The sequence below is a fragment of the Oncorhynchus mykiss genome, chromosome 5, assembly GCF_013265735.2.
Source record: "Oncorhynchus mykiss isolate Arlee chromosome 5, USDA_OmykA_1.1, whole genome shotgun sequence".
Lineage (NCBI taxonomy): Eukaryota > Metazoa > Chordata > Actinopteri > Salmoniformes > Salmonidae > Oncorhynchus > Oncorhynchus mykiss.
In genome coordinates, this window is record NC_048569.1 from 1,395,500 (window position 1) to 1,423,039 (window position 27,540).

General features: G+C 47.7%; 1 protein-coding gene across 3 annotated transcripts in view; it reads right to left on the bottom strand.

The window, feature by feature from the left end:
- Nucleotides 1-27,540, bottom strand: part of LOC110517810 (metalloprotease TIKI1) — a 140,034-nt gene that overhangs the window by 59,833 nt on the left and 52,661 nt on the right. For all 3 annotated transcript variants that reach the window (XR_005051621.1, XR_005051622.1, XM_036976592.1), the window contains exons 3-4: nucleotides 11,450-11,596; nucleotides 10,481-10,655 (exon numbers count right to left, since the gene is read on the bottom strand). Coding sequence is in view for 1 of the 3 variants with exons in the window: in XM_036976592.1 (XP_036832487.1) it covers nucleotides 10,481-10,655; nucleotides 11,450-11,596 (322 nt within the window). In the remaining 2 variants the exon portion in view is untranslated. The remainder of the gene's footprint in view (nucleotides 1-10,480; nucleotides 10,656-11,449; nucleotides 11,597-27,540) is intronic.

Consider the following 27,540-nt stretch of genomic DNA (forward strand, 5'->3'; position numbering starts at 1 on the left):
AAATGTATTGCCAGCTAGTTAAGTAAAATCTGCCGTTCTGTCCCTGAACAAGGCAGTTAACCCCAACTGTTCCCCGGTAGGCCATCATTATAAATAAGAATTTGTTCTTCACTGACTTGCCTCGTTAAATAAAGTTTAAAGAAAGGTTCAATAAAACAAAGAAAATGTAAATGTGTCTTTTAGAACAAGCTACATCCCATCCAACACTAAACTACACAACCAGACTAGGTCAGTCAGCTACCAGACACTAAACTACACAACCAGACTAGGTCAGTCAGCTACCAGACACTAAACTACACAACCAGACTAGGTCAGTCAGCTACCAGACACTAAACTACACAACCAGACTAGGTCAGTCAGCTACCAGACACTAAACTACACAACCAGACTAGGTCAGTCAGCTACCAGACACTAAACTACACAACCAGACTAGGTCAGTCAGCTACCAGACACTAAACTACACAACCAGACTAGGTCAGTCAGCTACCAGACACTAAACTACACAACCAGACTAGGTCAGTCAGCTACCAGACACTAAACTACACAACCAGACTAGGTCAGTCAGCTACCAGACACTAAACTACACAACCAGACTAGGTCAGTCAGCTACCAGACACTAAACTACACAACCAGACTGGGTCAGTCAGCTACCAGACACTAAACTACACAACCAGACTGGGTCAATCAGCTACCAGACACTAAACTACACAACCAGACTAGGTCAGTCAGCTACCAGTACAGACTAGGTCAGTCAGCTACCAGACACTAAACTACACAACCAGACTAGGTCAGCCAGCTACCAGTACAGACTAGGTCAGTCAGCTACCAGACACTAAACTACACAACCAGACTGGGTCAGTCAGCTACCAGACACTAAACTACACAACCAGACTAGGTCAGTCAGCTACCAGACACTAAACTACACATCCAGACTAGGTCAGTCAGCTACCAGTACAGACTAGGTCTGTCAGCTACCAGTACAGACTAGGTCAGTCAGCTACCAGTACAGACTAGGTCAGTCAGCTACCAGTACAGACTAGGTCAGTCAGCTACCAGTACAAACTAGGTCAGTCAGCTACCAGACACTAAACTACACAACCAGACTAGGTCAGTCAGCTACCAGACACTAAACTACACAACCAGACTAGGTCAGTCAGCTACCAGACACTAAACTACACAACCAGACTAGGTCAGTCAGCTACCAGACACTAAACTACACAACCAGACTAGGTCAGCCAGCTACCAGTACAGACTAGGTCAGTCAGCTACCAGACACTAAACTACACAACCAGACTGGGTCAGTCAGCTACCAGACACTAAACTACACAACCAGACTAGGTCAGTCAGCTACCAGACACTAAACTACACATCCAGACTAGGTCAGTCAGCTACCAGTACAGACTAGGTCTGTCAGCTACCAGTACAGACTAGGTCAGTCAGCTACCAGTACAGACTAGGTCAGTCAGCTACCAGTACAGACTAGGTCAGTCAGCTACCAGTACAAACTAGGTCAGTCAGCTACCAGACACTAAACTACACAACCAGACTAGGTCAGTCAGCTACCCTGCTAACTAAACTAGGGCCAGTTAGTTAAAGCGGCAATCAGCAGTTGAAACAATAACAAAGCGACTGTGTTTGGTTAAATGCTGCGGGACGGGGCTGGAGAAATGGAACCTCTCAAATCCAAAGACAGAGCTGTGGATGCAAGGGCTGAGCATCCATGATATTAAAATTATAGTTATTAGAGGTCGACCAATTGTGATCTTTCAACGCCGATACCGATGCCGATTATTGGAGAACCAAAAAAAGCCTCTACCGATTAATCGGACGATTTTTATATATATATTTGTAATGATGACAATTACAACAATACTGAATGAACAACGAACACTTTTATTTTAACTTAATATAATACATAAATAAAATCTATTTAGTCTCAAATAAATAATGACAATTTTTCAATTTGGTTTAAATAAAGCAAAAACACAGTGTTGGAGAAGAAAGTAAAAGTGCAATATGTAAGAAAGCTAACGTTTAAGTTCCTTGCTCAGAACATGAGAACATATGAAAGCTGGTGGTTCCTTTTAACATGAGTCTTCAATATTCCCATTTAAGAGGTTTTAGGTTGTAGTTATTATAGGAATTATGACGCGGCAACTACTTATCTCTATACCGTTTGTATTTCATTTACCTTTGACTATTGGATGTTCTTATAGGCACTAGTGTTGCCAGCCTAATCTCGGGAGTGGATGAACAGTAAACAGAGCTGTCAAACATTGCTAAGAGCTGTTTGCAAGCACAGTAAAGTGCAGTTTGAATCAATGCTTACGAGCCTGCTGCTGCCTACCACCGCTCAGTCAGACTGCTCTATCGAATATCAAATCATAGACTTAATTATTATAACACACAGATAAACACACAGCCTTTGGTCATTGATATGGTAAAATCCTGAAACTATAATTTAGAAAATAAAACGTTTATTCTTCCAGTGAAATATGGAACCGTTCCGTATTTTATCGAACGGGTGGCATCCCTAAGTCTAAATATTCCTGTTACATTGGGTGGCATCCATCAGTCTAAATATTGCTGTTACATTGGGTGGCATCCATCAGTCTAAATATTGCTGTTACATTGGGTGGCATCCATAAGTCTAAATATTGCTGTTACATTGGGTGGCATCCATAAGTCTAAATATTCCTGTTACATTGGGTGGCATCCATAAGTCTAAATATTCCTGTTACATTGGGTGGCATCCATAAGTCTAAATATTGCTGTTACATTGGGTGGCATCCATCAGTCTAAATATTCCTGTTACATTGGGTGGCATCCATAAGTCTAAATATTGCTGTTACATTGGGTGGCATCCATAAGTCTAAATATTCCTGTTACATTGGGTGGCATCCATAAGTCTAAATATTGCTGTTACATTGGGTGGCATCCATAAGTCTAAATATTGCTGTTACATTGGGTGGCATCCATAAGTCTAAATATTGCTGTTACATTGGGTGGCATCCATAAGTCTAAATATTGCTGTTACATTGGGTGGCATCCATAAGTCTAAATATTGCTGTTACATTGGGTGGCATCCATAAGTCTAAATATTGCTGTTACATTGGGTGGCATCCATAAGTCTAAATATTGCTGTTACATTGGGTGGCATCCATAAGTCTAAATATTGCTGTTACATTGGGTGGCATCCATAAGTCTAAATATTCCTGTTACATTGGGTGGCATCCATAAGTCTAAATATTCCTGTTACATTGGGTGGCATCCATAAGTCTAAATATTGCTGTTACATTGGGTGGCATCCATAAGTCTAAATATTGCTGTTACATTGGGTGGCATCCATAAGTCTAAATATTGCTGTTACATTGGGTGGCATCCATAAGTCTAAATATTCCTGTTACATTGGGTGGCATCCATAAGTCTAAATATTGCTGTTACATTGGGTGGCATCCATCAGTCTAAATATTCCTGTTACATTGGGTGGCATCCATAAGTCTAAATATTGCTGTTACATTGGGTGGCATCCATAAGTCTAAATATTCCTGTTACATTGGGTGGCATCCATAAGTCTAAATATTGCTGTTACATTGGGTGGCATCCATAAGTCTAAATATTGCTGTTACATTGGGTGGCATCCATAAGTCTAAATATTCCTGTTACATTGGGTGGCATCCATAAGTCTAAATATTGCTGTTACATTGGGTGGCATCCATAAGTCTAAATATTCCTGTTACATTGGGTGGCATCCATAAGTCTAAATATTGCTGTTACATTGCACGACCTTCAATGTTATGTCATAATTATGTACAATTCTGTAAAAATTAATTACGGTCTTTGTTAGGAATAAATGGTCTTCACACAGTTCTCAACGAGCCAGGGCGGCACAAACTGCTGCATATACCCTGACTCTGCTTGCACTGAACACAAGAGAAGTGACACAATTTACCTAGTTATAAGAAATTCATGTTAGCAGGCAATATTAACTAAATATGCAGGTTTAAAAATATATACTTGTGTATTGATTTTAAAGAAAGGCGTTGATGGTTATGGTTGGGTACATTTGTGGAACGAATGTGCTTTTTTCGTGAATCTGCTTTTGTTAAATCATCACCCGTTTGGTGAAGTTGAAGTAGGCTGTGATTCGAAGATAAATTAACAGGCACTGATTTGATTATATGCAACGCAGGACAAGCTAGTTAACCTAGTAATATCAGCAACCATGTGTAGTTAACTAGTGATTATGTGAAGATTGATTGTTTTTTTAATAAGATAAGTTTAATGCAAGCTAGCAACTAACCTTGGCTTCTTGCAGCCACAAGGTCCTTTTGATGCTGCACTCTCGTAACAGGTGGTCAGCCTGCCACGCAGTCTCCTCGTGGAGTAACAGGTGGTCAGCCTGCCACGCAGTCTCCTCGTGGAGTAACAGGTGGTCAGCCTGCCACGCAGTCTCCTCGTGGAGTAACAGGTGGTCAGCCTGCCACGCAGTCTCCTCGTGGAGTAACAGGTGGTCAGCCTGCCACGCAGTCTCCTCGTGGAGTAACAGGTGGTCAGCCTGCCACGCAGTCTCCTCGTGGAGTAACAGGTGGTCAGCCTGCCACGCAGTCTCCTCGTGGATTGCAATGTAATCGGCCATAATCGACGTCCAAAAAACCCGATTACCGAATGTTATGAAAACAGGAAATCAGCCAGTAATTATGATTGGCCATGCCGAGATCAGACTGCTGTAGAACACCAGGCTAGATCAGACTGCTGTAGAACACCAGGCTAGATCAGACAGCTGTAGAACACCAGGCTAGATCAGACTGCTGTAGAACACCAGGCTAGATCAGACTGCTGTAGAACACCAGGCTAGATCAGACTGCTGTAGAACACCAGGCTAGTTCAGACTGCCGTAGAACACCAGGCTAGATCAGACAGCTGTAGAACACCAGGCTAGATCAGACAGCTGTAGAACACCAGGCTAGATCAGACAGCTGTAGAACACCAGGCTAGATCAGACTGCTGTAGAACACCAGGCTAGATCCGACTGCTGTAGAACACCAGGCTAGATCAGATTGCTGTAGAACACCAGGCTAGATCAGACTGCTGTAGAACACCAGGCTAGATCAGACTGCTGTAGAACACCAGGCTAGATCAGACTGCTGGCTGTCTGCTCCGAAGGACAACAGCAGCAGATCCTAAGCAGATATCCTCTGTGATTCAAGTCTGTTTTTTTATTTTTACAGTGACATCAAGTATCAATCTTTCAACCTCATTACTTTTCCTTCTGCCAGCCACCGTGGAGCCAGGAGCCAGGGGGAACCAGGGGTTCGCAAGGGGCTCTGGCGGACAGCCACCCGATAACAGTATGCTTCGACTGGGACTGGCTCTGCCTCTGGGCCGCATAGCCTGGAGCTACTGGGACTGTCAGTGCTGGGATGTGAGTTCAACTGAACTTGTGTGCGTGTGTCTGTGTGTCTGTGTGTGTGTGTGTGTGTGTGTGTGTGTGTGTGTGTGTGTGTGTGTGTGTGTGTGTGTGTGTGTGTGTGTGTGTGCTTGAGTGGGGGGGGGGGGGGGTTCTACTGATGGGAGTTGAACTCCACAGCCTCCCTCAGCTCCACTTCTCTTACCACTGTTACGCACCCCAGCCATGGAAATTACATTCTTGAAATTACTGCTAATGCATAAGTGTGTGTGTGGGTTGGGGTGGGGGGCGTCGTGTGTGTGCATGTGTGTGACTCACCAGAAAGGCTGAGAGGGGGTGGAAAAGTGATAGTTTGGGATCGGCTGTTTCCAACTGTTATCCTTCAGACGATACTAAATGGGCTGTTTCCAACTGTTATCCTTCAGACGATACTAAATGGGCTGTTTCTAACTGTTATCCTTCAGACGTTACTAAATGGGCTGTTTCTAACTGTTATCCTTCAGACGATACTAAATGGGCTGTTTACAACTGTTATCCTTCAGACGATACTAAATGGGCTGTTTCCAACTGTTATCCTTCAGACGATACTAAATGGGCTGTTTCCAACTGTTATCCTTCAGACGATACTAAATGGGCTGTTTCCAACTGTTATCCTTCAGACGATACTAAATGGGCTGTTTCCAACTGTTATCCTTCAGACGATACTAAATGGGCTGTTTCCAACTGTTATCCTTCAGACGATACTAAATGGGCTGTTTCCAACTGTTATCCTTCAGACGATACTAAATGGGCTGTTTCCAACTGTTATCCTTCAGACGATACTAAATGGGCTGTTTCTAAATGTTATCCTTCAGACGATACTAAATGGGCTGTTTCCAACTGTTATCCTTCAGACGATACTAAATGGGCTGTTTCCAACTGTTATCCTTCAGATGATACTAAATGGGCTGTTTCTAACTGTTATCCTTCAGACGTTACTAAATGGGCTGTTTCCAACTGTTATCCTTCAGACGATACTAAATGGGCTGTTTCCAACTGTTATCCTTCAGACAATACTAAATGGGCTGTTTCCAACTGTTATCCTTCAGACGATACTAAATGGGCTGTTTCCAACTGTTATCCTTCAGACGATACTAAATGGGCTGTTTCTAACTGTTATCCTTCAGACATTACTAAATGAGCTGTTTCCAACTGTTATCCTTCAGACGTTACTAAATGGGCTGTTTCCAACTGTTATCCTTGAGACGATACTAAATGGGCTGTTTCCAACTGTTATCCTTCAGACGTTACTAAATGGGCTGTTTCCAACTGTTATCCTTCAGACGATACTAAATGGGCTGTTTCCAACTGTTATCCTTCAGACGATACTAAATGGGCTGTTTCCAACTGTTATCCTTCAGACGTTACTAAAAGGGCTGTTTCCAACTGTTATCCTTCAGACGATACTAAATGGGCTGTTTCCAACTGTTATCCTTCAGACGTTACTAAATGGGCTGTTTCTAACTGTTATCCTTCAGACGATACTAAATGGGCTGTTTCTAACTGTTATCCTTCAGACGATACTAAACGGGGCTCCAAGATACAACACTCTGAAACCCAAACAACATTAGGGCATATTTCTCACACCACTGACTGAGAGATAAACACACGCCAGTTTCCACATGATTCACTCTGGCAGAGAGCAAGCCAAGCCCTCTGTCTGTGTCCCAAGTGGCAGCCTATTCTCTAGTAGTGCACTACTGTTGACCAGGGCCCATAGGGAATAGGGTGTCACTAAAGACACAGACTATGTCTCTGGCTGCATATCTCTAAAGGGGTCATCTTCTAGAGAAATCCTCAAAATATAGATAATAGTTGTGGCTCTATTTCATTTTTCAAAATATCACAGCTCAGGAGGGATTCTTGAAGTCTGAGTGTTTGAAAGTGGTGCCTCCTAGCTGTCTCCTGGGCTGAACAGAACACCTAGGTGGACCGGACAAGGCACATGTAAAGAACAGTCAGGGGTACCAGGGGTTAGAGTCAGGGGTTAGAGTCAAGGGTACCAGGGGTTAGAGTCAGGGATACCAGGGGTTTGAGCCAGGGGTTAGAGTCAGGGGTACCAGGGGTTAGAGTCAGGGGTACCAGGGGTTAGAGTCAGGGGTACCAGGGGTTAGAGTCAGGGATACCAGGGGTTAGAGTCAGGAATACCAGGGGTTAGAGTCAGGGGTACCAGGGGTTAGAGTCAGGGATACCATGGGTTAGAGTCAGGGGTTAGAGTCAGGGATACCAGGGGTTAAAGTCAGGGGTACCAGGGGTTAGAGTCAGGGATACCAGGGGTTTGAGCCAGGGGTTAGAGTCAGGGGTACCAGGGGTTAGAGTCAGGGGTACCAGGGGTTAGAGTCAGGGATACCAGGGGTTAGAGTCAAGGGTATCAGGGGTTAGAGTTAGGGGTTAGAGTCAGGGATACCAGGGGTTAGAGTCAGGGATACCAGGGGTTAAAGTCAGGGGTACCAGGGGTTAGAGTCAGGGTTACCAGGGGTTAGAGTCAGGGGTACCAGGGGTTAGAGTCAGGGATACCAGGGGTTAGAGTCAAGGGTATCAGGGGTAACAGTCAGGGATACCAGGGATTAGAGTCAGGGGTTAGAGTCAGGGGTACCAGGGGTTAGAGTCAGGGGTACCAGGGGTTAGAGTCAGGGGTTAGAGTCAGGCGTACCAGGGGTTAGAGTCAGGGGTACCAGGGGTTAGAGTCAGGGATACCAGGGGTAAGAGTCAGGGGTACCAGGGGTTAAAGTCAGGGATACCATGGGTTAGAGTCAGGGGTTAGAGTCAGGGATACCAGGGGTTAAAGTCAGGGGTACCAGGGGTTAGATTCAGGGTTAACAGGGGTTAGAGTCAGGGGTACCAGGGGTTAGAGTCAGGGATACCAGGGGTTAGAGTCAAGGGTATCAGGGGTTAGAGTCAGGGATACCAGGGATTAGAGTCAGGGGTTAGAGTCAGGGATACCAGGGATTAGAATTAGGGGTTAGAGTCAGGGGTACCAGGGATTAGAGTCAGGGGTACCAAGGATTAGAGTCAGGGGTACCAGGGGTTAGAGTCAGGGGTACCAGGGATTAGAGTCAGGGGTACCAGGGGTTAAGAGTCAGGGATACCAGGGGTTAGAGTTAGGGGTACCAGGGATTAGAGTCAGGGGTACCATGGGGTTAGAGTCAGGGGTACCAGGGGTTTTATTTCATAGTTCTCATCAGAGGCATGGCGGTGCAGAATGGAAAGGGGATACCTAGTCAGTTGCTGAATGCATTTAACCCATCTGAATTACAGAGGTTCGGGGGGGGGGCTGCCTTAATCGACGTCCACGTCATCGGCGCTAGGGGTTAACTACCTCGCTCAAGGGCAGAACGGCAAATTGTTCCACCTTGCCAGCTCGGGGATTCGAACCAGCGATCTTTCAGTTCCTGGCCCAACACTCTTAACCGCTAGTCTACCTGCTTGGGGGGTGGGGGCAGGGTACTGGTATTTCATAGTTCTCACTGGGGTCATGGTGGGGCAGAATGAAGGGGCAGGGTCTCAGCTCTCAGGTCTCAGCTCTCAGCTCTCAGGTCTCAGCTCTCAGGTCTCAGGTCTCAGCTCTCAGGTCTCAGCCCTCAGCCCTCAGGTCTCAGGTCTCAGGTCTCAGGTCTCAGGTCTCAGGTCTCAGCTCTCAGGTCCATTATAGAGCTCCATTATAAACCTGCTCAGCTTCCAGGTCTCAGTTAAATGAACCAGACAATGTGGCAACAAGTGGATTCCAGGGAATATCACACCTAAATCTGAGAGCGTTGGCACACGGATCGCAGCTGAACCGAGCACGATCGGCAGGTCAAAAGAGGGACTGCAACGTATATAAGCGACGGTCTTCCCAGTTCTGTAAGGTTTGATCTTTATCTCCTTCAGTCTAGCAAAGCCCCCTCTATTCTGCCGTGCTCACAAAGAGAACGATTTAAGCTGTTTGTTCTAAAGTAGCTTTAATCAGATTTCATTTTCAACACGTTTCATTTTAATGCCTGACCTCAGACTGAACCAAGATGGTACCCTCTTCCCTTTTTATAGTGCACTAGTTCTGACCAGACCCCATAGGGGATAGGGTGCCATTTGACCAGACCCCATAGGGAATAGGGTGCCATTTGACCAGACCCCATAGGGAATAGAGTGCCATTTGACCAGACCCCATAGGGAATAGGGTGCCATTTGACCAGACCCCATAAGGAATAGGGTGCCATTTGACCAGACCCCATAGGGAATAGGGTGCCATTTGACCAGACCCCATAGGGAATAGGGTGCCATTTGACCAGACCCCATATGGAATAGGGTGCCATTTGACCAGACCCCATAGGGAATAGGGTGGCATTTGACCAGACCCCATAGGGAATAGGGTGCCATTTGACCAGACCCCATAGGGAATAGGGTGCCATTTGACCAGACCCCATAGGGAATAGGGTGCCATTTGACCAGACCCCATAGGGAATAGGGTGCTACCTCATGAAACATTTTATCGAAGGGTAATGGAGTACTGAAAACAGGGGTGCTAATCATTTTGAACCAATCTTTTTTCAATTTTTTTATTTTTTATGACTTAAAGTCTCTTTCTCTGAGCAACTGCATTAGTATAAAAAATATATATAATTTCCCTTTTTTTTAATTCAACATAGCTCAGTATTTGTTATTTATTTTATACAGTCATTTTTTTGCTTATCTTTATCAAGGGTGCCAATAATTACAGACCACAGGGTGCCAATAATTACAGACCAGACTGTAGAAACAGTCAGCTCATAACTAAAGATGGTAAATATGGTGAAGATGGTAAATATGGTGAAGATGGTAAAGATGGTGAACTAAAGATGGTGAAGATGGGAACTAAAGATGATGAAGGTAAAGATGATTCACTTTTCATAGCTCCATACTGAATGAATCAATACTCAAGCAGGCTGAATCGTCACAAAGGCTAACCACGACATCAAAGAATCTTGGATTCCTTTCCCCTTATCTTGGCATCAGAGGGTGTGATCATTAGTCATCCTCTTCCTTATTCTCATCATCATCATCATCCTCACTGACCTGCTCCGAAGGCGAAGAAGAAGCTGTTGTCAGGGTGTTCTTCCATCAGAGTCTTAACCCTGTTCCCCATCCTGTCGTTCCTCTTGTAGATCAGTTCCTGTCTGAAGTAGCTGTCAATCTCCTGGGCCGTTATCTGTTCGCTGGGGCGCAGGGTCACGTTGTTAAAGTTGGGGACCTACAGGGGGGGGGGGGGGGGGGGGGGGGGGGGGTGAGCAGTGAGAGATTTATCCATCAGGTCTAAACTGAATGGGTCAGAAATGTGAACCAGTCCCGTAAAAATAAGGTGATACCGATGGGTCGTTAGTGTTAGGGGTCGTTAGTGTTAGGGGTCATTAGTGTTAGGGGACATTAGTGTTAGGGGTCGTTAGTGTTAGGGATCGTTAGCGTTAGGGGTCGTTGGTGTTAGGGGTCGTTAGTGTTAGGGGTCGTTAGTGTTAGGGGTTGTTAGTATTAGGGGTCGTTAGTGTTAGGGGACGTTAGTGTTAGGGGTCGTTAGTGTTAATGCTCATTAGTGTTAGGGGTCGTTAGTGTTAGGGATCGTTAGTGTTGGGGTCATTAGCGTTAGGGGTCGTTCGTGTTAGGGGTCGTTAGTGTTAGGGGTCGTTAGTGTTAGGGGTCATTAGTGTTAGGGGTCGTTAGTGTTAGGGGTCGTTAGCGTTAGGGGTCGTTAGTGTTAGGGGTCATTAGATTTAGGGGTCGTTGTGTTAGGGGTCGTTAGTGTTAGTGGTCGTTGGTGTTAGGGGTCATTAGCGTTAGGGGTCATTAGCGTTAGGGGTCATTAGTGTTAGGGGTCATTAGTGTTAGGGATCGTTAGTGTTAGGGGTCATTAGTGTTAGGGGTCGTTAGTGTTAGGGGTCGTTAGTGTTAGGGGTTGTTCGTGTTAGGGGTTGTTCGTGTTAGGGGTCGTTAGTGTTAGGGGTCGTTTGTGTTAGGGGTTAGGTGTAACGGGGTGTGGTGGTTGTAACTGACCTGAGAGGTGTCATGGTTGAAGATGATGGAGTTGAGGTCTCCACAGTTGTAGTGCTTGATGAGGTCCTCAGTGGTATAGGAGCCCTGCAGACTGCCTGCTCTCACACTCTCCTGCTGTACAAGGGTCTGGTTCAGGGCAAAGATCACCTGGGGATGTGGAAATATCTACTTTTACTACACGATCAATACCTGGATATAAACTTTCTATATGACCAGAGAGCGAACAGAAGACAATAATATTTACTAAATACATAATAAATAGGAGGTAAATAATAATTTTGTACTTAACAATAGCCCTCTACCTATCCTTACTGTATTTAATAATATAACTCTACCTATCCTTACTGTATGTAATAATATAACTCTACATATCCTTATTGTATTTCATAATATAACTCTACCTATCCTTATTGTATTTCATAATATAACTCTACATATCCTTATTGTATTTCATAATATAACTCTACCTATCCTTACTGTATTTAATAATATAACTCTACCTATCCTTACTGTATTTAATAATATAACTCTACCTATCCTTACTGTATTTAATAATATAACTCTACCTATCCTTACTGTATTTAATAATATAACTCTACCTATCCTTACTGTATGTAATAATATAACTCTACATATCCTTATTGTATTTCATAATATAACTCTACCTATCCTTATTGTATTTCATAATATAACTCTACATATCCTTATTGTATTTCATAATATAACTCTACCTATCCTTACTGTATTTAATAATATAACTCTACCTATCCTTACTGTATTTAATAATATAACTCTACCTATCATTACTGTATTTAATAATATAACTCTACCTATCCTTACTGTATGTAATAATATAACTCTACATATCCTTATTGTATTTCATAATATAACTCTACCTATCCTTATTGTATTTCATAATATAACTCTACATATCCTTATTGTATTTCATAATATAACTCTACCTATCCTTACTGTATTTAATAATATAACTCTACCTATCCTTACTGTATTTAATAATATAACTCTACCTATCCTTACTGTATTTAATAATATAACTCTACACATCTTTATTGTATTTCATAATATAACTCTACCTATCCTTATTGTATTTCATAATATTACTCTACATATCCTTACTGTATTTAATAATATAACTCTACATATCCTTATTGTATTTCATAATATAACTCTACCTATCCTTACTGTATTTAATAATATAACTCTACCTGTCCTTACTGTATTTAATAATATAACTCTACCTATCCTAACTGTATTTAATAATATAACTCTACCTATCCTTACTGTATTTAATAATTTAAATCTACCTATCCTTACTGTATTTAATAATATAACTCGACCTATCCTTACTGTATTTAATAATATAACTCTACATATCCTTATTGTATTTCATAATATAACTCTACCTATCCTTACTGTATTTAATAATATAACTCTACCTATCCTTACTGTATTTAATTATATAACTCTACCTATCCTTACTGTATTTAATAATATAACTCTACCTATCCTTACTGTATTTAATTATATAACTCTACCTATCCTTATACCTTATATACATCCTTCCTATCCTCTCCAGTTGATTCAAAAGGCACTGGTTGTTTATTGACTCCAAGATGGCATAGCAGTTCAGACGTCTTTTGTCCTCGTCTTGTCGTGTCCCGTATATATGTATATATTTACAACTTTCTTCGCATACCTTTTTATATATATTTTCCATAAACTCATCTTCAAAACACTCTCCTGCAACCCTCCTCACCAATTTATATAAAAAAAATGTAAAAAATAAAGTATTATTTACCTCAAATCTGTAATCCTCCATAGAAGCTAACCAGAAGCTAGCCAGAAGCTAATCCAGAAGCTAGCCTGAAGCTAATCAGAAGCTAATCAGAAGCTAGTTAGCTTCTTCACTGGCTAATCGTTAGTATTCAGCTAACCACGGTTTGTGGTCATCAGCTATCCTTTAGCTCGAAAATCTATCTAGTTTTGTACGGCGCGGCTCGGACCGGAACATACCGGACCTATTTTTCTCTCCATGTCCCCGGATTTCAACCGCTAACTCTGGACATTTATACCTGGATCTCGCAGCTAGCTAGCTGCTATCCGTGTGACTATCGGCTTTCGTCGATTCCGGAGCAAACATCAATTATTCCGGAGCTAGCCAGCTGAAGAGTTCCATCAGTCACTCCTGGGCTACAATCACCTATCCGGACCAGTTTTACTGCCAACGCAGAGCAACACCGGGCCTTCACAACTGGACTACCGACCTTATCTACCCAAGGGAGTTATCCGGCTGGCTCCTCCGTCGCGACGTTACCTGAACGCCCATCTGTGGTCCGCTAACCGTTAGCTGTCTTATCGGCTGCTATCTGAATAGACCTATCGGACAATTTATTTATTTATTTTCTTTCTTTTTTTTCTTGGGCCTCTATAACTATATCTATTGTTTTGATTTTTTTTGCTAATTGGATTCATCCCCTCTACCACACGGAACCCCACTAATCCTACCGACTGAAACGCACGAGGTGGCTAATAACAGACCTCCATCCTATGCTAGCTTGGTACCGATGGCCCGGCTAGCTGTCTAAATCGCCGTGACCCCAACCAACCTCACTACTCACTAGACCCTTTTGATCACTTGACTAAGCCTGTCTCTCCTTAATGTCAATATGCCTTGCCCATCGCTGTTCTGGTTAGTGTTTATTGGCTTATTTCACTGTAGAGCCTCTAGTCCTGCTCACTATACCTTATCCAACCTATTAGTTCCACCGCCCACACATGTGATGACATCTCCTGGTTTCAATGATGTTTCTAGAGACAATATCTCTCTCTTCATCACTCAATACCTAGGTTTACCTCCACTGTATTCACATCCTACCATACCTTTGTCTGTACATTATACCTTGATGCTATTTTATCTCCCCCAGAAACCTCCCTTTACTCTCTGTTCCAGACGTTCTAGACGACCAATTCTTATTACTTTTAGCCGTACCCTTATCCTACTCCTCCTCTGTTCCTCTGGCGATGTAGAGGTGAATCCAGGCCCTGCAGTGCCTAGCTCCACTCCTATTCCCCAGGCGCTCTCTTTTGATGACTTCTGTAACCGTAATAGCCTTGGTTTCATGCATGTTAACATTAGAAGCCTCCTCCCTAAGTTTGTTCTATTCACTGCTTTAGCACACTCTGCCAACCCGGATGTTCTGTGTCTGAATCCTGGCTTAGGAAGTCCACCAAAAATTCTGAAATTTGAATCCCAAACTACAACATTTTCAGACAAGATAGAACTGCCAAAGGGGGCGGTGTTGCAATCTACTGCAAAGATAGCCTGCAGAGTTCTGTCCTACTATCCAGGTCTGTACCCAAAATATTTGAACTTCTACTTTTAAAAATCCACCTCTCTCTCACCGTTGCCGCTTGCTATAGACCACCCTCTGCCCCCAGCTGTGCTCTGGACACCATATGTGAACTGATTGCCCCCCATCTATCTTCAGAGCTCGTGCTGCTAGGCGACCTAAACTGGAACATGCTTAACACCCCAGCCATCCTACAATCTAAGCTTGATGCCCTCAATCTCACACAAATTATCAATGAACCTAGCAGGTACCTCCCCAAAGCCTTAAACACGGGCACCCTCATAGATATCATCCTAACCAACTTGCCCTCTAAATACACCTCTGCTGTCTTCAACCAAGATCTCAGCGATCACTGCCTCATTGCCTGCATCCGTAATGGGTCAGCGGTCACTCATCACTGTCAAACGCTCCCTGAAACACTTCAGCGACCAGGCCTTTCTAATCGACCTGGCCGGGGTATCCTGGAAGGATATTGATCCCATCCCGTCAGTAGAGGATGCCTGGTTATTTTTTTTAAATGCCTTCCTAACCATCTTAAATAAACATGCCCCATTCAAGAAATTTAGAACCACAAACAGATATAGCCCTTGGTTCTCCCCAGACCTGACTGCCCTTAACCAACACAAAAACATCCTATGGCGTTCTGCATTAGCATCGAACAGCCCCTGTGATATGCAGCTGTTCAGGGAAGCTAGAAACCATTATACACAGGCATTTAGAAAAGCCAAGGCTAGCTTTTTCAAGCAGAAATTTGATTCCTGCAACACTAACTCAAAAAAGTTCTGGGACACTGTAAAGTCCATGGAGAATAAGAACACTGCCTCCCAGCTGCCCACTGCACTGAAGATAGGAAACACTGTCACCACTGATAAATCCACTATAATTGAGAATTTCAATAAGCATTTTTCTACGGCTGGCCATGCTTTCCACCTGGCTACTCCTACCCCGGTCAAAAGCACTGCACCCCCAACAGCAACTCGCCCAAGCCTTCCCCATTTCTCCTTCTCCCAAATCCAGTCAGCTGATGTTCTGAAAGAGCTGCAAAATCTGGACCCCTACAAATCAGCCAGGCTAGACAATCTGGACCCTTTCTTTTTAAAATTATCTGCCGAAATTGTTGCTACCCCTATTACTAGCCTGTTCAATCTCTCTTTCGTGTCGTCTGAGATTCCCAAAGATTGGAAAGCAGCTGCGGTCATCCCCCACTTCAAAGGGGGGGACACTCTTGACCCAAACTGCTACAGACCTATATCTATCCTACCATGCCTTTCTAAGGTCTTCGAAAGCCAAGTCAACAAACAGATTACCGACCATTTCTAATCTCACCATACCTTCTCTGCTATGCAATCTGGTTTCAGAGCTGGTCATGGGTGCACCTCAGCCACGCTCAAGGTCCTAAACGATATCTTAACCGCCATCGATAAGAAACATTACTGTGCAGCCGTATTCATTGATCTGGCCAAGGCTTTCGACTCTGTCAATCACCACATCCTCATCGGCAGACTCGACAGCCTTGGTTTCTCAAATTATTGCCTCGCCTGGTTCACCAACGACTTCTCTGATAGAGTTCAGTGTGTCAAATCGGAGGGTTTGCTGTCCGGACCTCTGGCAGTCTCTATGGGGGTGCCACAGGGTTAAATTCTTGGACCGACTCTCTTCTCTGTATACATCAATGATGTCGCTCTTGCTGCTGGTGAGTCTCTGATCCACCTCTACGCAGACGACACCATTCTGTATACTTCTGGCCCTTCTTTGGACACTGTGTTAACAACCCTCCAGGCAAGCTTCAATGCCATACAACTCTCCTTCCCTGGCCTCCAATTGCTCTTAAATACAAGTAAAACTAAATGCATGCTCTTCAACCGATCGCTGCCTGCACCTGCCCGCCTGTCCAACATCACTACTCTGGACGGCTCTGACTTAGAATACGTGGACAACTACAAATACCTAGGTGTCTGGTTAGACTGTAAACTCTCCTTCCAGACCCATATCAAACATCTCCAATCCAAAGTTAAATCTAGAATTGGCTTCCTATTTCGCAACAAAGCATCCTTCACTCATGCTGCCAAACATACCCTTGTAAAACTGACCATCCTACCAATCCTCGACTTCGGCGATGTCATTTACAAAATAGCCTCCAATACCCTACTCAACAAATTGGATGCAGTCTATCACAGTGCAATCCGTTTTGTCACCAAAGCCCCATATACTACCCACCATTGCGACCTGTACGCTCTCGTTGGCTGGCCCTCGCTTCATACTCGTCGCCAAACCCACTGGCTCCATGTCATCTACAACACCCTGCTAGGTAAAGTCCCCCCTTATCTCAGCTCGCTGGTCACCATAGCATCACCCATCTGTAGCACGCGCTCCAGCAGGTATATCTCTCTGGTCACCCACAAAACCAATTCTTTCTTTGGCCGCCTCTCCTTCCAGTTCTCTGCTGCCAATGACTGGAAGGAACTACAAAAATCTCTGAAACTGGAAACACTTATCTTCCTCACTAGCTTTAAGCACCAACTGTCAGAGCAGCTCACAGATTACTGCACCTGTACATAGCCCACCTATAATTTAGCCCAAACAACTACCTATTTCCCTACTGTATTTATTTTATTTATTTGCTCCTTTGCACCCCATTATTTTTATTTCTACTTTGCACATTCTTCCATTGCAAATCTACCATTCCAGTGTTTTACTTGCTATATTGTATTTACTTTGCCACCATGGCCTTTTTTTTTGCCTTTACCTCCCTTATCTCACCTCATTTGCTCACATCGTATATAGACTTGTTTATACTGTATTATTGACTGTATGTTTGTTTTACTCCATGTGTAACTCTGTGTCGTTGTATGTGTCGAACTGCTTTGCTTTATCTTGGCCAGGTCGCAATTGTAAATGAGAACTTGTTCTGAACTTGCCTACCTGGTTAAATAAAGGTGAAATAAAAAATAAAATAAATAAATATTGTATTTAATAATACAACTCTACCTATCCTTACTGTATTTAATAATATAACTCTACCTATCCTTACTGTATTTAATAATTTAACTCTACCTATCCTTACTGTATTTAATAATTTAACTCTACCTATCCTTACTGTATTTAATAATATAACTATACCTATCCTTACTGTATTTAATAATATAACTCTACCTATCCTTACTGTATTTAATAGTATAACTCTACCTATGTTTACTGTATTTAATAATTTAACTCTACCTATCCTTACTGTATTTAATAATTTAACTCTACCTATCCTTACTGTATTTAATAATATAACTCTACCTATCCTTACTGTATTTAATAATATAACTCTACCTATCCTTACTGTATTTAGTAATACCACCCTACCTATCATTATGTATACTGAAAACCAAAAATAAGTTTTATGTGAGACTAAGCATTGGTCTGAAGCCGAAAAATAAAGGAAATTCACATGATCACCATAATACCTATTCCACCCATGCTCTACCAAGGTTTTCCAGCACCCAGCGCTGACCTACTACAGTAGCTATGTTGGTCTATTGTACTTCAAACTATGTGTAGGCAGGTTGCTAAGTATTCAAACCTTCTCAAACAGCCTTTATGTTAGCAAACTGATCTCACGTAAGACAATCGAGCAAGCTCCTGGAAAATATAGAAATGATCAACATGAAAATGAACCTTATAGTTTACTGTAGAAAGATCTAGTAGTGCATTACCTGTAAACACAATGTGAGTTATGACGGAATATAAAACGTACAACCAAATGTACATTCATCAGATATAGTCAACTTTGTAAATACAACTCGGGGATGGCCGCAAAACAAGCTATAGGTTTATGCCGCATTTGTTGTTCAAGCCCAGTTCTACCACACCTGATTCTATATGCTGAGGTCTTGATGAACAGCCGAGGTCTTGATGAACCGCTGAGGTCTTGATGAACAGCCGAGGTCTTGATGAACAGCCGAGGTCTTGATGAACAGCCGAGGTCTTGATGAACCGCTGAGGTCTTGATTGACAGCCGAGGTATTGATGAACAGCCGAGGTCTTGATGAACCGCCGAGGTCTTGATTGACAGCCGAGGTCTTGATAAACAAATGAGGTCTTGATGAACAGCCGAGGTCTTGATGAACCGCCGAGGTCTTGATTGACAGCCGAGGTCTTGATGAACAGCCAAGGTCTTGATGAACCGCTGAGGTCTTGATTGACAGCCGAGGTCTTGATGAACAAATGAGGTCTTGATGAACAGCCGATGTCTTGATGAACAGCCGAGATCTTGATGAACAGCCGATGTCTTGATGAACAGCCGAGGTCTTGATGAACAGCCGAGGTCTTGATGAACAGCCGAGGTCTTGATGAACCGCTGAGGTCTTGATTGACAGCCGAGGTCTTGATGAACCGCTGAGGTCTTGATTGACAGCCGAGGTCTTGATGGACAGCTGAGGTCTTGATGAACAGATTTAGGATTATTCAGGTTCACCGTCAGCAATAGTTTTGGTAGTTTTGATTTAAACAGTCAGTGTATGTGGTTATTTGTTTGGATATACATGGTAAAGATGATCATTTATAAAGAGGACAGCTGCATTACCGACGCCAGCTGCATTACCGACGCCAGCTGCATTACCGACGCCAGCTGCATTACCGACGCCAGCTGCATTACCGACGCCAGCTGCATTACCGACGCCAGCTGCATTACCGACGCCAGCTGCATTACCGACGCCAGCTGCATTACCGATGCCAGCTGCATTACAGACGCCAGCTGCATTACCGACGCCAGCTGCATTACCGACGCCAGAGGAGAAGAGAATATGACTCCGTAAAAACTTCCAAATGGTCAAAACCACTCGATTTTGAGACGGGGGTTGAAATCCCCAAAATTGTGCTATACACTCATTGGCTGTCAACAATACAAATGGATACATTACTAGCTCCAAATCTTAATCTGCAAAAACAACAAGTTAATTAGAGGGTTTTGGTGATTTCAGAACCAAAACGGGACAAAATCACATGAAACACCCCCCCCCCCCCCCCCCCCCCCCCCCACACACACACACAATCTGATAGTGGTTGAAGCGTGGTCTCCTAGTCTCCTTTACAGCTCTAATCTGGTAGTGGGTTGGTAGATGTCTAGTCTCCTTTACGGCTCTAATCTGATAGTGGTAGTGGGGGGGTAGATGTCTAGTCTCCTTTATGGCTCTAATCTGGTAGTGGGTTGGTAGATGTCTAGTCTCCTTTACGGCTCTAATCTGATAGTGGTAGTGGGGGGGTAGATGTCTAGTCTCCTTTATGGCTCTAATCTGGTAATGGGGGGGTAGATGTCTAGTCTCCTTTACGGCTCTAATCTGGTAGTGGGTTGGTAGATGTCTAGTCTCCTTTACGGCTCTAATCTGATAGTGGTAGTGGGGGGGTAGATGTCTAGTCTCCTTTATGGCTCTAATCTGGTAATGGGGGGGTAGATGTCTAGTCTCCTTTATGGCTCTAATCTGGTAGTGGTAGTGGGGGGGTAGATGTCTAGTCTCCTTTATGGCTCTAATCTGGTAGTGGTAGTGGGGGGGGTAGATGTCTAGTCTCCTTTATGGCTCTAATCTGGTAGTGGGTTGGTAGATGTCTAGTCTCCTTTACGGCTCTAATCTGATAGTGGTAGTGGGGGGTAGATGTCTAGTCTCCTTTATGGCTCTAATCTGATAGTGGGGTGGTAGATGTCTAGTCTCCTTTATGGCTCTAATCTGATAGTGGTAGTGGGGGGGAAGATGTCTAGTCTCCTTTATGGCTCTAATCTGATAGTGGGGTGGTAGATGTCTAGTCTCCTTTACGGCTCTAATCTGATAGTGGTAGATGTCTAGTCTCCTTTACGGCTCTAAACTGATAGTGATGTGGGAGATGTCTAGTCTCCTTTATGGCTCTAATCTGATAGTGATAGTGGGGGGGTAGATGTCTAGTCTCCTTTACGGCTCTAAACTGATAGTGGGGTGGGAGATGTCTAGTCTCCTTTATGGCTCTAATCTGATAGTGGTAGTGGGGGGGTAGATGTCTAGTCTCCTTTACGGCTCTAAACTGATAGTGGGGTGGGAGATGTCTAGTCTCCTTTATGGCTCTAATCTGATACAGGGCAGGGAAACACGGGGCCAGTAGGGAAACACAGGGCCAGCAGGGAGACACGGGGCCAGCAGGGAAACACAGGGCAGGGAAACACAGGGCCAGCAGGGAAACACAGGGCCAGCAGGGAAACACGTGGCCAGCAGGGAAACACAGGCCAGTAGGGAAACACGGGGCAGGGAAACACAGGGCCAGCAGGGAAACACAGGGCCAGTAGGGAAACACAGGGCCAGCAGGGAAACACAGGGCAGGGAAACACGGGGCCAACAGGGAAACACGGGGCCAACAGGGAAACAAGGGGCCAACAGGGAAACACGGGGCCAGCAGGGAAACACGGGGCCATCAGGGAAACACAGGGCCCTGTGTTTCCCTGCCCTGTGTTTTCCTGCTGGCCCCATGTTTCCCTGCTGGCCCTACAAACCATCGATGTCAATATCCAGTAAAAGTCAACTGAAAGCCGGTTAACCGTCAAGACCTGGACGTTTGAGAATCCACAACGTAATCAAAGAATTGGATGTTTATTCCTACAAAATTCCACTTGTTTTTCTGTGAGTTCTGTTGGAACAGCTTCCTCTGCTATTGTCACCATGGAATCCTCTTGTGTTTCCCTGTTGGCCCCGTGTTTCCCTGTTGGCCCCGTGTTTCCCTGTTGGCCCCGTGTTTCCCTGCTAGCCCAGTGTTTCCCTGCCCTGTGTTTCCCTGCTAGCCCTGTGTTTCCCTGCTGGCCCTGTATTTCCCTGCTGGCCCCTTGTTTCCCTGCCCCGTGTTTCCCTGCTGGCCTGTGTTTCCCTGCTGGCCCCGTGTTTCCCTGCTGGCCCTGTGTCTCCCTACTGGCCCCTGTTTCCCTTTTGGCCCTGTGTTTCCCTGCTGCCCTGTGTTTCCCTGCTGGCCCCGTGTTTCCCTGCTGGCCCCGTGTTTCCCTACTGGACCCGTGTTTCCCTGCTGGCCCTGTGTTTTCCTGCTGGCCCTGTGTTTCCCTGTTGGCCCCGTGTTTCCCTGTTGGTACTGTGTTTCCCTACTGGCCCCATGTTTCCCTGCTGGCCCTGTGTTTCCCTGATGGCCCTGTGTTTCCCTGCTGGCCCCGTGTTTCCCTGTTGACCCCTTGTTTCCCTGTTGGCCCCGTGTTTCCCTGTTGGCCCCGTGTTTCCCTGCTAGCCCTGTGTTTCCCTGCCTTGTGTTTCCCTGCTGGCCCCGTGTTTCCCTGCTGGCACTGTGTTTCCCTGCTGGCCCCTTGTTTCCCTGTTGGCCCCGTGTTTCCCTGCTAGCCCTGTGTTTCCCTGCCCTGTGTTTCCCTGCTGGCCCCGTGTTTCCCTGCTAGCCCTGTGTTTCCCTGCCCTGTGTTTCTCTACTGGCCCTGTGTTTCCCTGCTGGCCCTGTGTTTCCCTACTGGCCCTGTGTTTCCCTGCTGGCCCCGTGTTTCCCTGCTGGCCCCCTGTTTCCCTGCCCCGTGTTTCCCTGCTGCCCTGTGTTTCCCTGCTGGCCCCGTGTTTCCCTGCTGGCCCCGTGTCTCCCTACTGGCCCCGTGTTTCCCTGTTGGCCCCGCGTTTCCCTGCTGCCCTGTGTTTCCCTGCTGGCCCCGTGTTTCCCTGCTGGCCCCGTGTTTCCCTACTGGCCCCGTGTTTCCCTGTTGGCCCCGTGTTTCCCTGCTGGCCCTGTTTTTCCCTGCTGGCCCCGTGTCTCCCTACTGGCAACGTGTTTCCCTGTTGGCCCCGTGTTTCCCTGCTGGCCCTGTGTTTCCCTGTTGGCCCTGTGTTTCCCTACTGGCCCTGTGTTTCCCTACTGGCCCTGTGTTTCCCTGTTGGCCCCGTGTTTCCCTGTTGGCCCTGTGTTTCCCTACTGGCCCCGTGTTTCCCTGTTGGCCCTGTGTTTCCCTACTGGCCCTGTGTTTCCCTGTTGGCACTGTGTTTCCCTACTGGCCTCATGTTTCCCTGCTGGCCCTGTGTTTCCCTGATGGCCCCGTGTTTCCCTGCTGGCCCCGTGTTTCCCTGTTGGCCCCTTGTTTCCCTGTTGGCCCCGTGTTTCCCTGTTGGCCCCATGTTTCCCTGCCCTGTGTTTCCCTGCTGGCCCTGTGTTTCCCTACTGGCCCTGTGTTTCCCTGCTGGCCCTGTGTTTCCCTGCCCCGTGTTTCCCTACTGGCCTGTGTTTCCCTGCTGGCCACGTGTTTCCCTGCTGGCCCTGTGTTTCCCTGCTGGCCCTGTGTTTCCCTGCCCCGTGTTTCCCTGCTGGCCCCGTGTCTCCCTGCTGGCCCTGTGTTTCCCTGCTGGCCCCGTGTTTCCCTGTTGACCCCTTGTTTCCCTGTTGGCCCCGTGTTTCCCTGTTGGCCCCGTGTTTCCCTGCTAGCCCTGTGTTTCCCTGCCTTGTGTTTCCCTGCTGGCCCCGTGTTTCCCTGCTGGCACTGTGTTTCCCTGCTGGCCCCTTGTTTCCCTGTTGGCCCCGTGTTTCCCTGCTAGCCCTGTGTTTCCCTGCCCTGTGTTTCCCTGCTGGCCCCGTGTTTCCCTGCTAGCCCTGTGTTTCCCTGCCCTGTGTTTCTCTACTGGCCCTGTGTTTCCCTACTGGCCCTGTGTTTCCCTACTGGCCCTGTGTTTCCCTGCTGGCCCCGTGTTTCCCTGCTGGCCCCCTGTTTCCCTGCCCCGTGTTTCCCTGCTGCCCTGTGTTTCCCTGCTGGCCCCGTGTTTCCCTGCTGGCCCCGTGTCTCCCTACTGGCCCCGTGTTTCCCTGTTGGCCCCGCGTTTCCCTGCTGCCCTGTGTTTCCCTGCTGGCCCCGTGTTTCCCTGCTGGCCCCGTGTTTCCCTACTGGCCCCGTGTTTCCCTGTTGGCCCCGTGTTTCCCTGCTGGCCCTGTTTTTCCCTGCTGGCCCCGTGTCTCCCTACTGGCAACGTGTTTCCCTGTTGGCCCCGTGTTTCCCTGCTGGCCCTGTGTTTCCCTGTTGGCCCTGTGTTTCCCTACTGGCCCTGTGTTTCCCTACTGGCCCTGTGTTTCCCTGTTGGCCCCGTGTTTCCCTGTTGGCCCTGTGTTTCCCTACTGGCCCCGTGTTTCCCTGTTGGCCCTGTGTTTCCCTACTGGCCCTGTGTTTCCCTGTTGGCACTGTGTTTCCCTACTGGCCTCATGTTTCCCTGCTGGCCCTGTGTTTCCCTGATGGCCCCGTGTTTCCCTGCTGGCCCCGTGTTTCCCTGCTGGCCCTACAAACCATCGATGTCAATATCCAGTAAAAGTCAACTGAAAGCCGGTTAACCGTCAAGACCTGGACGTTTGAGAATCCACAACGTAATCAAAGAATTGGATGTTTATTCCTACAAAATTCCACTTGTTTTTCTGTGAGTTCTGTTGGAACAGCTTCCTCTGCTATTGTCACCATGGAATCCTCTTGTGTTTCCCTGTTGGCCCCGTGTTTCCCTGTTGGCCCCGTGTTTCCCTGTTGGCCCCGTGTTTCCCTGCTAGCCCAGTGTTTCCCTGCCCTGTGTTTCCCTGCTAGCCCTGTGTTTCCCTGCTGGCCCTGTATTTCCCTGCTGGCCCCTTGTTTCCCTGCCCCGTGTTTCCCTGCTGGCCTGTGTTTCCCTGCTGGCCCCGTGTTTCCCTGCTGGCCCTGTGTCTCCCTACTGGCCCCTGTTTCCCTTTTGGCCCTGTGTTTCCCTGCTGCCCTGTGTTTCCCTGCTGGCCCCGTGTTTCCCTGCTGGCCCCGTGTTTCCCTACTGGACCCGTGTTTCCCTGCTGGCCCTGTGTTTTCCTGCTGGCCCTGTGTTTCCCTGTTGGCCCCGTGTTTCCCTGTTGGTACTGTGTTTCCCTACTGGCCCCATGTTTCCCTGCTGGCCCTGTGTTTCCCTGATGGCCCTGTGTTTCCCTGCTGGCCCCGTGTTTCCCTGTTGACCCCTTGTTTCCCTGTTGGCCCCGTGTTTCCCTGTTGGCCCCGTGTTTCCCTGCTAGCCCTGTGTTTCCCTGCCTTGTGTTTCCCTGCTGGCCCCGTGTTTCCCTGCTGGCACTGTGTTTCCCTGCTGGCCCCTTGTTTCCCTGTTGGCCCCGTGTTTCCCTGCTAGCCCTGTGTTTCCCTGCCCTGTGTTTCCCTGCTGGCCCCGTGTTTCCCTGCTAGCCCTGTGTTTCCCTGCCCTGTGTTTCTCTACTGGCCCTGTGTTTCCCTGCTGGCCCTGTGTTTCCCTACTGGCCCTGTGTTTCCCTGCTGGCCCCGTGTTTCCCTGCTGGCCCCCTGTTTCCCTGCCCCGTGTTTCCCTGCTGCCCTGTGTTTCCCTGCTGGCCCCGTGTTTCCCTGCTGGCCCCGTGTCTCCCTACTGGCCCCGTGTTTCCCTGTTGGCCCCGCGTTTCCCTGCTGCCCTGTGTTTCCCTGCTGGCCCCGTGTTTCCCTGCTGGCCCCGTGTTTCCCTACTGGCCCCGTGTTTCCCTGTTGGCCCCGTGTTTCCCTGCTGGCCCTGTTTTTCCCTGCTGGCCCCGTGTCTCCCTACTGGCAACGTGTTTCCCTGTTGGCCCCGTGTTTCCCTGCTGGCCCTGTGTTTCCCTGTTGGCCCTGTGTTTCCCTACTGGCCCTGTGTTTCCCTACTGGCCCTGTGTTTCCCTGTTGGCCCCGTGTTTCCCTGTTGGCCCTGTGTTTCCCTACTGGCCCCGTGTTTCCCTGTTGGCCCTGTGTTTCCCTACTGGCCCTGTGTTTCCCTGTTGGCACTGTGTTTCCCTACTGGCCTCATGTTTCCCTGCTGGCCCTGTGTTTCCCTGATGGCCCCGTGTTTCCCTGCTGGCCCCGTGTTTCCCTGTTGGTCCCTTGTTTCCCTGTTGGCCCCGTGTTTCCCTGTTGGCCCCGTGTTTCCCTGCCCTGTGTTTCCCTGCTGGCCCTGTGTTTCCCTACTGGCCCTGTGTTTCCCTGCTGGCCCTGTGTTTCCCTGCCCCGTGTTTCCCTACTGGCCTGTGTTTCCCTGCTGGCCACGTGTTTCCCTGCTGGCCCTGTGTTTCCCTGCTGGCCCTGTGTTTCCCTGCCCCGTGTTTCCCTGCTGGCCCCGTGTCTCCCTGCTGGCCCTGTGTTTCCCTGCTGGCCCCGTGTTTCCCTGTTGACCCCTTGTTTCCCTGTTGGCCCCGTGTTTCCCTGTTGGCCCCGTGTTTCCCTGCTAGCCCTGTGTTTCCCTGCCTTGTGTTTCCCTGCTGGCCCCGTGTTTCCCTGCTGGCACTGTGTTTCCCTGCTGGCCCCTTGTTTCCCTGTTGGCCCCGTGTTTCCCTGCTAGACCTGTGTTTCCCTGCCCTGTGTTTCCCTGCTGGCCCCGTGTTTCCCTGCTAGCCCTGTGTTTCCCTGCCCTGTGTTTCTCTACTGGCCCTGTGTTTCCCTGCTGGCCCTGTGTTTCCCTACTGGCCCTGTGTTTCCCTGCTGGCCCCGTGTTTCCCTGCTGGCCCCCTGTTTCCCTGCCCCGTGTTTCCCTGCTGCCCTGTGTTTCCCTGCTGGCCCCGTGTTTCCCTGCTGGCCCCGTGTCTCCCTACTGGCCCCGTGTTTCCCTGTTGGCCCCGCGTTTCCCTGCTGCCCTGTGTTTCCCTGCTGGCCCCGTGTTTCCCTGCTGGCCCCGTGTTTCCCTACTGGCCCCGTGTTTCCCTGTTGGCCCCGTGTTTCCCTGCTGGCCCTGTTTTTCCCTGCTGGCCCCGTGTCTCCCTACTGGCAACGTGTTTCCCTGTTGGCCCCGTGTTTCCCTGCTGGCCCTGTGTTTCCCTGTTGGCCCTGTGTTTCCCTACTGGCCCTGTGTTTCCCTACTGGCCCTGTGTTTCCCTGTTGGCCCCGTGTTTCCCTGTTGGCCCTGTGTTTCCCTACTGGCCCCGTGTTTCCCTGTTGGCCCTGTGTTTCCCTACTGGCCCTGTGTTTCCCTGTTGGCACTGTGTTTCCCTACTGGCCTCATGTTTCCCTGCTGGCCCTGTGTTTCCCTGATGGCCCCGTGTTTCCCTGCTGGCCCCGTGTTTCCCTGTTGGCCCCTTGTTTCCCTGTTGGCCCCGTGTTTCCCTGTTGGCCCCGTGTTTCCCTGCCCTGTGTTTCCCTGCTGGCCCTGTGTTTCCCTACTGGCCCTGTGTTTCCCTGCTGGCCCTGTGTTTCCCTGCCCCGTGTTTCCCTACTGGCCTGTGTTTCCCTGCTGGCCACGTGTTTCCCTGCTGGCCCTGTGTTTCCCTGCTGGCCCTGTGTTTCCCTGCCCCGTGTTTCCCTGCTGGCCCCGTGTCTCCCTGCTGGCCCTGTGTTTCCCTACTGGCCCCGTGTTTCCCTGCCCTGTGTTTCCCTGTTGGCCCCGTGTTTCCCTGCTAGCCCTGTGTTTCCCTGCCCTGTGTTTTCCTGCTGGCCCCATGTTTCCCTGCTGGCCCTGTGTTTCCCTGCTGGCCCTGTGTTTCCCTGCTGGCCCTGTGTTTCCCTGCTGGCCCCGTGTTTCCCTGCCCTGTGTTTCCCTGCTGGCCCTGTGTTTCCCTGCTGGCCCTGTGTTTCCCTGCTGCCCTGTGTTTCCCTGCTGGACCCGTGTTTCCCTGCTGGCCCCGTGTTTCCCTACTGGCCCCGTGTTTCCCTGCTGGCCCCGTGTTTGCCTGCTGGCCCCGTGTTTCCCTGCTGGCCCCGTGTCTCCCTACTGGCCCTGTGTTTCCCTGTTGGCCCCGTGTTTCCCTGCTGGCCCTGTGTTTCCCTGCTGGCCC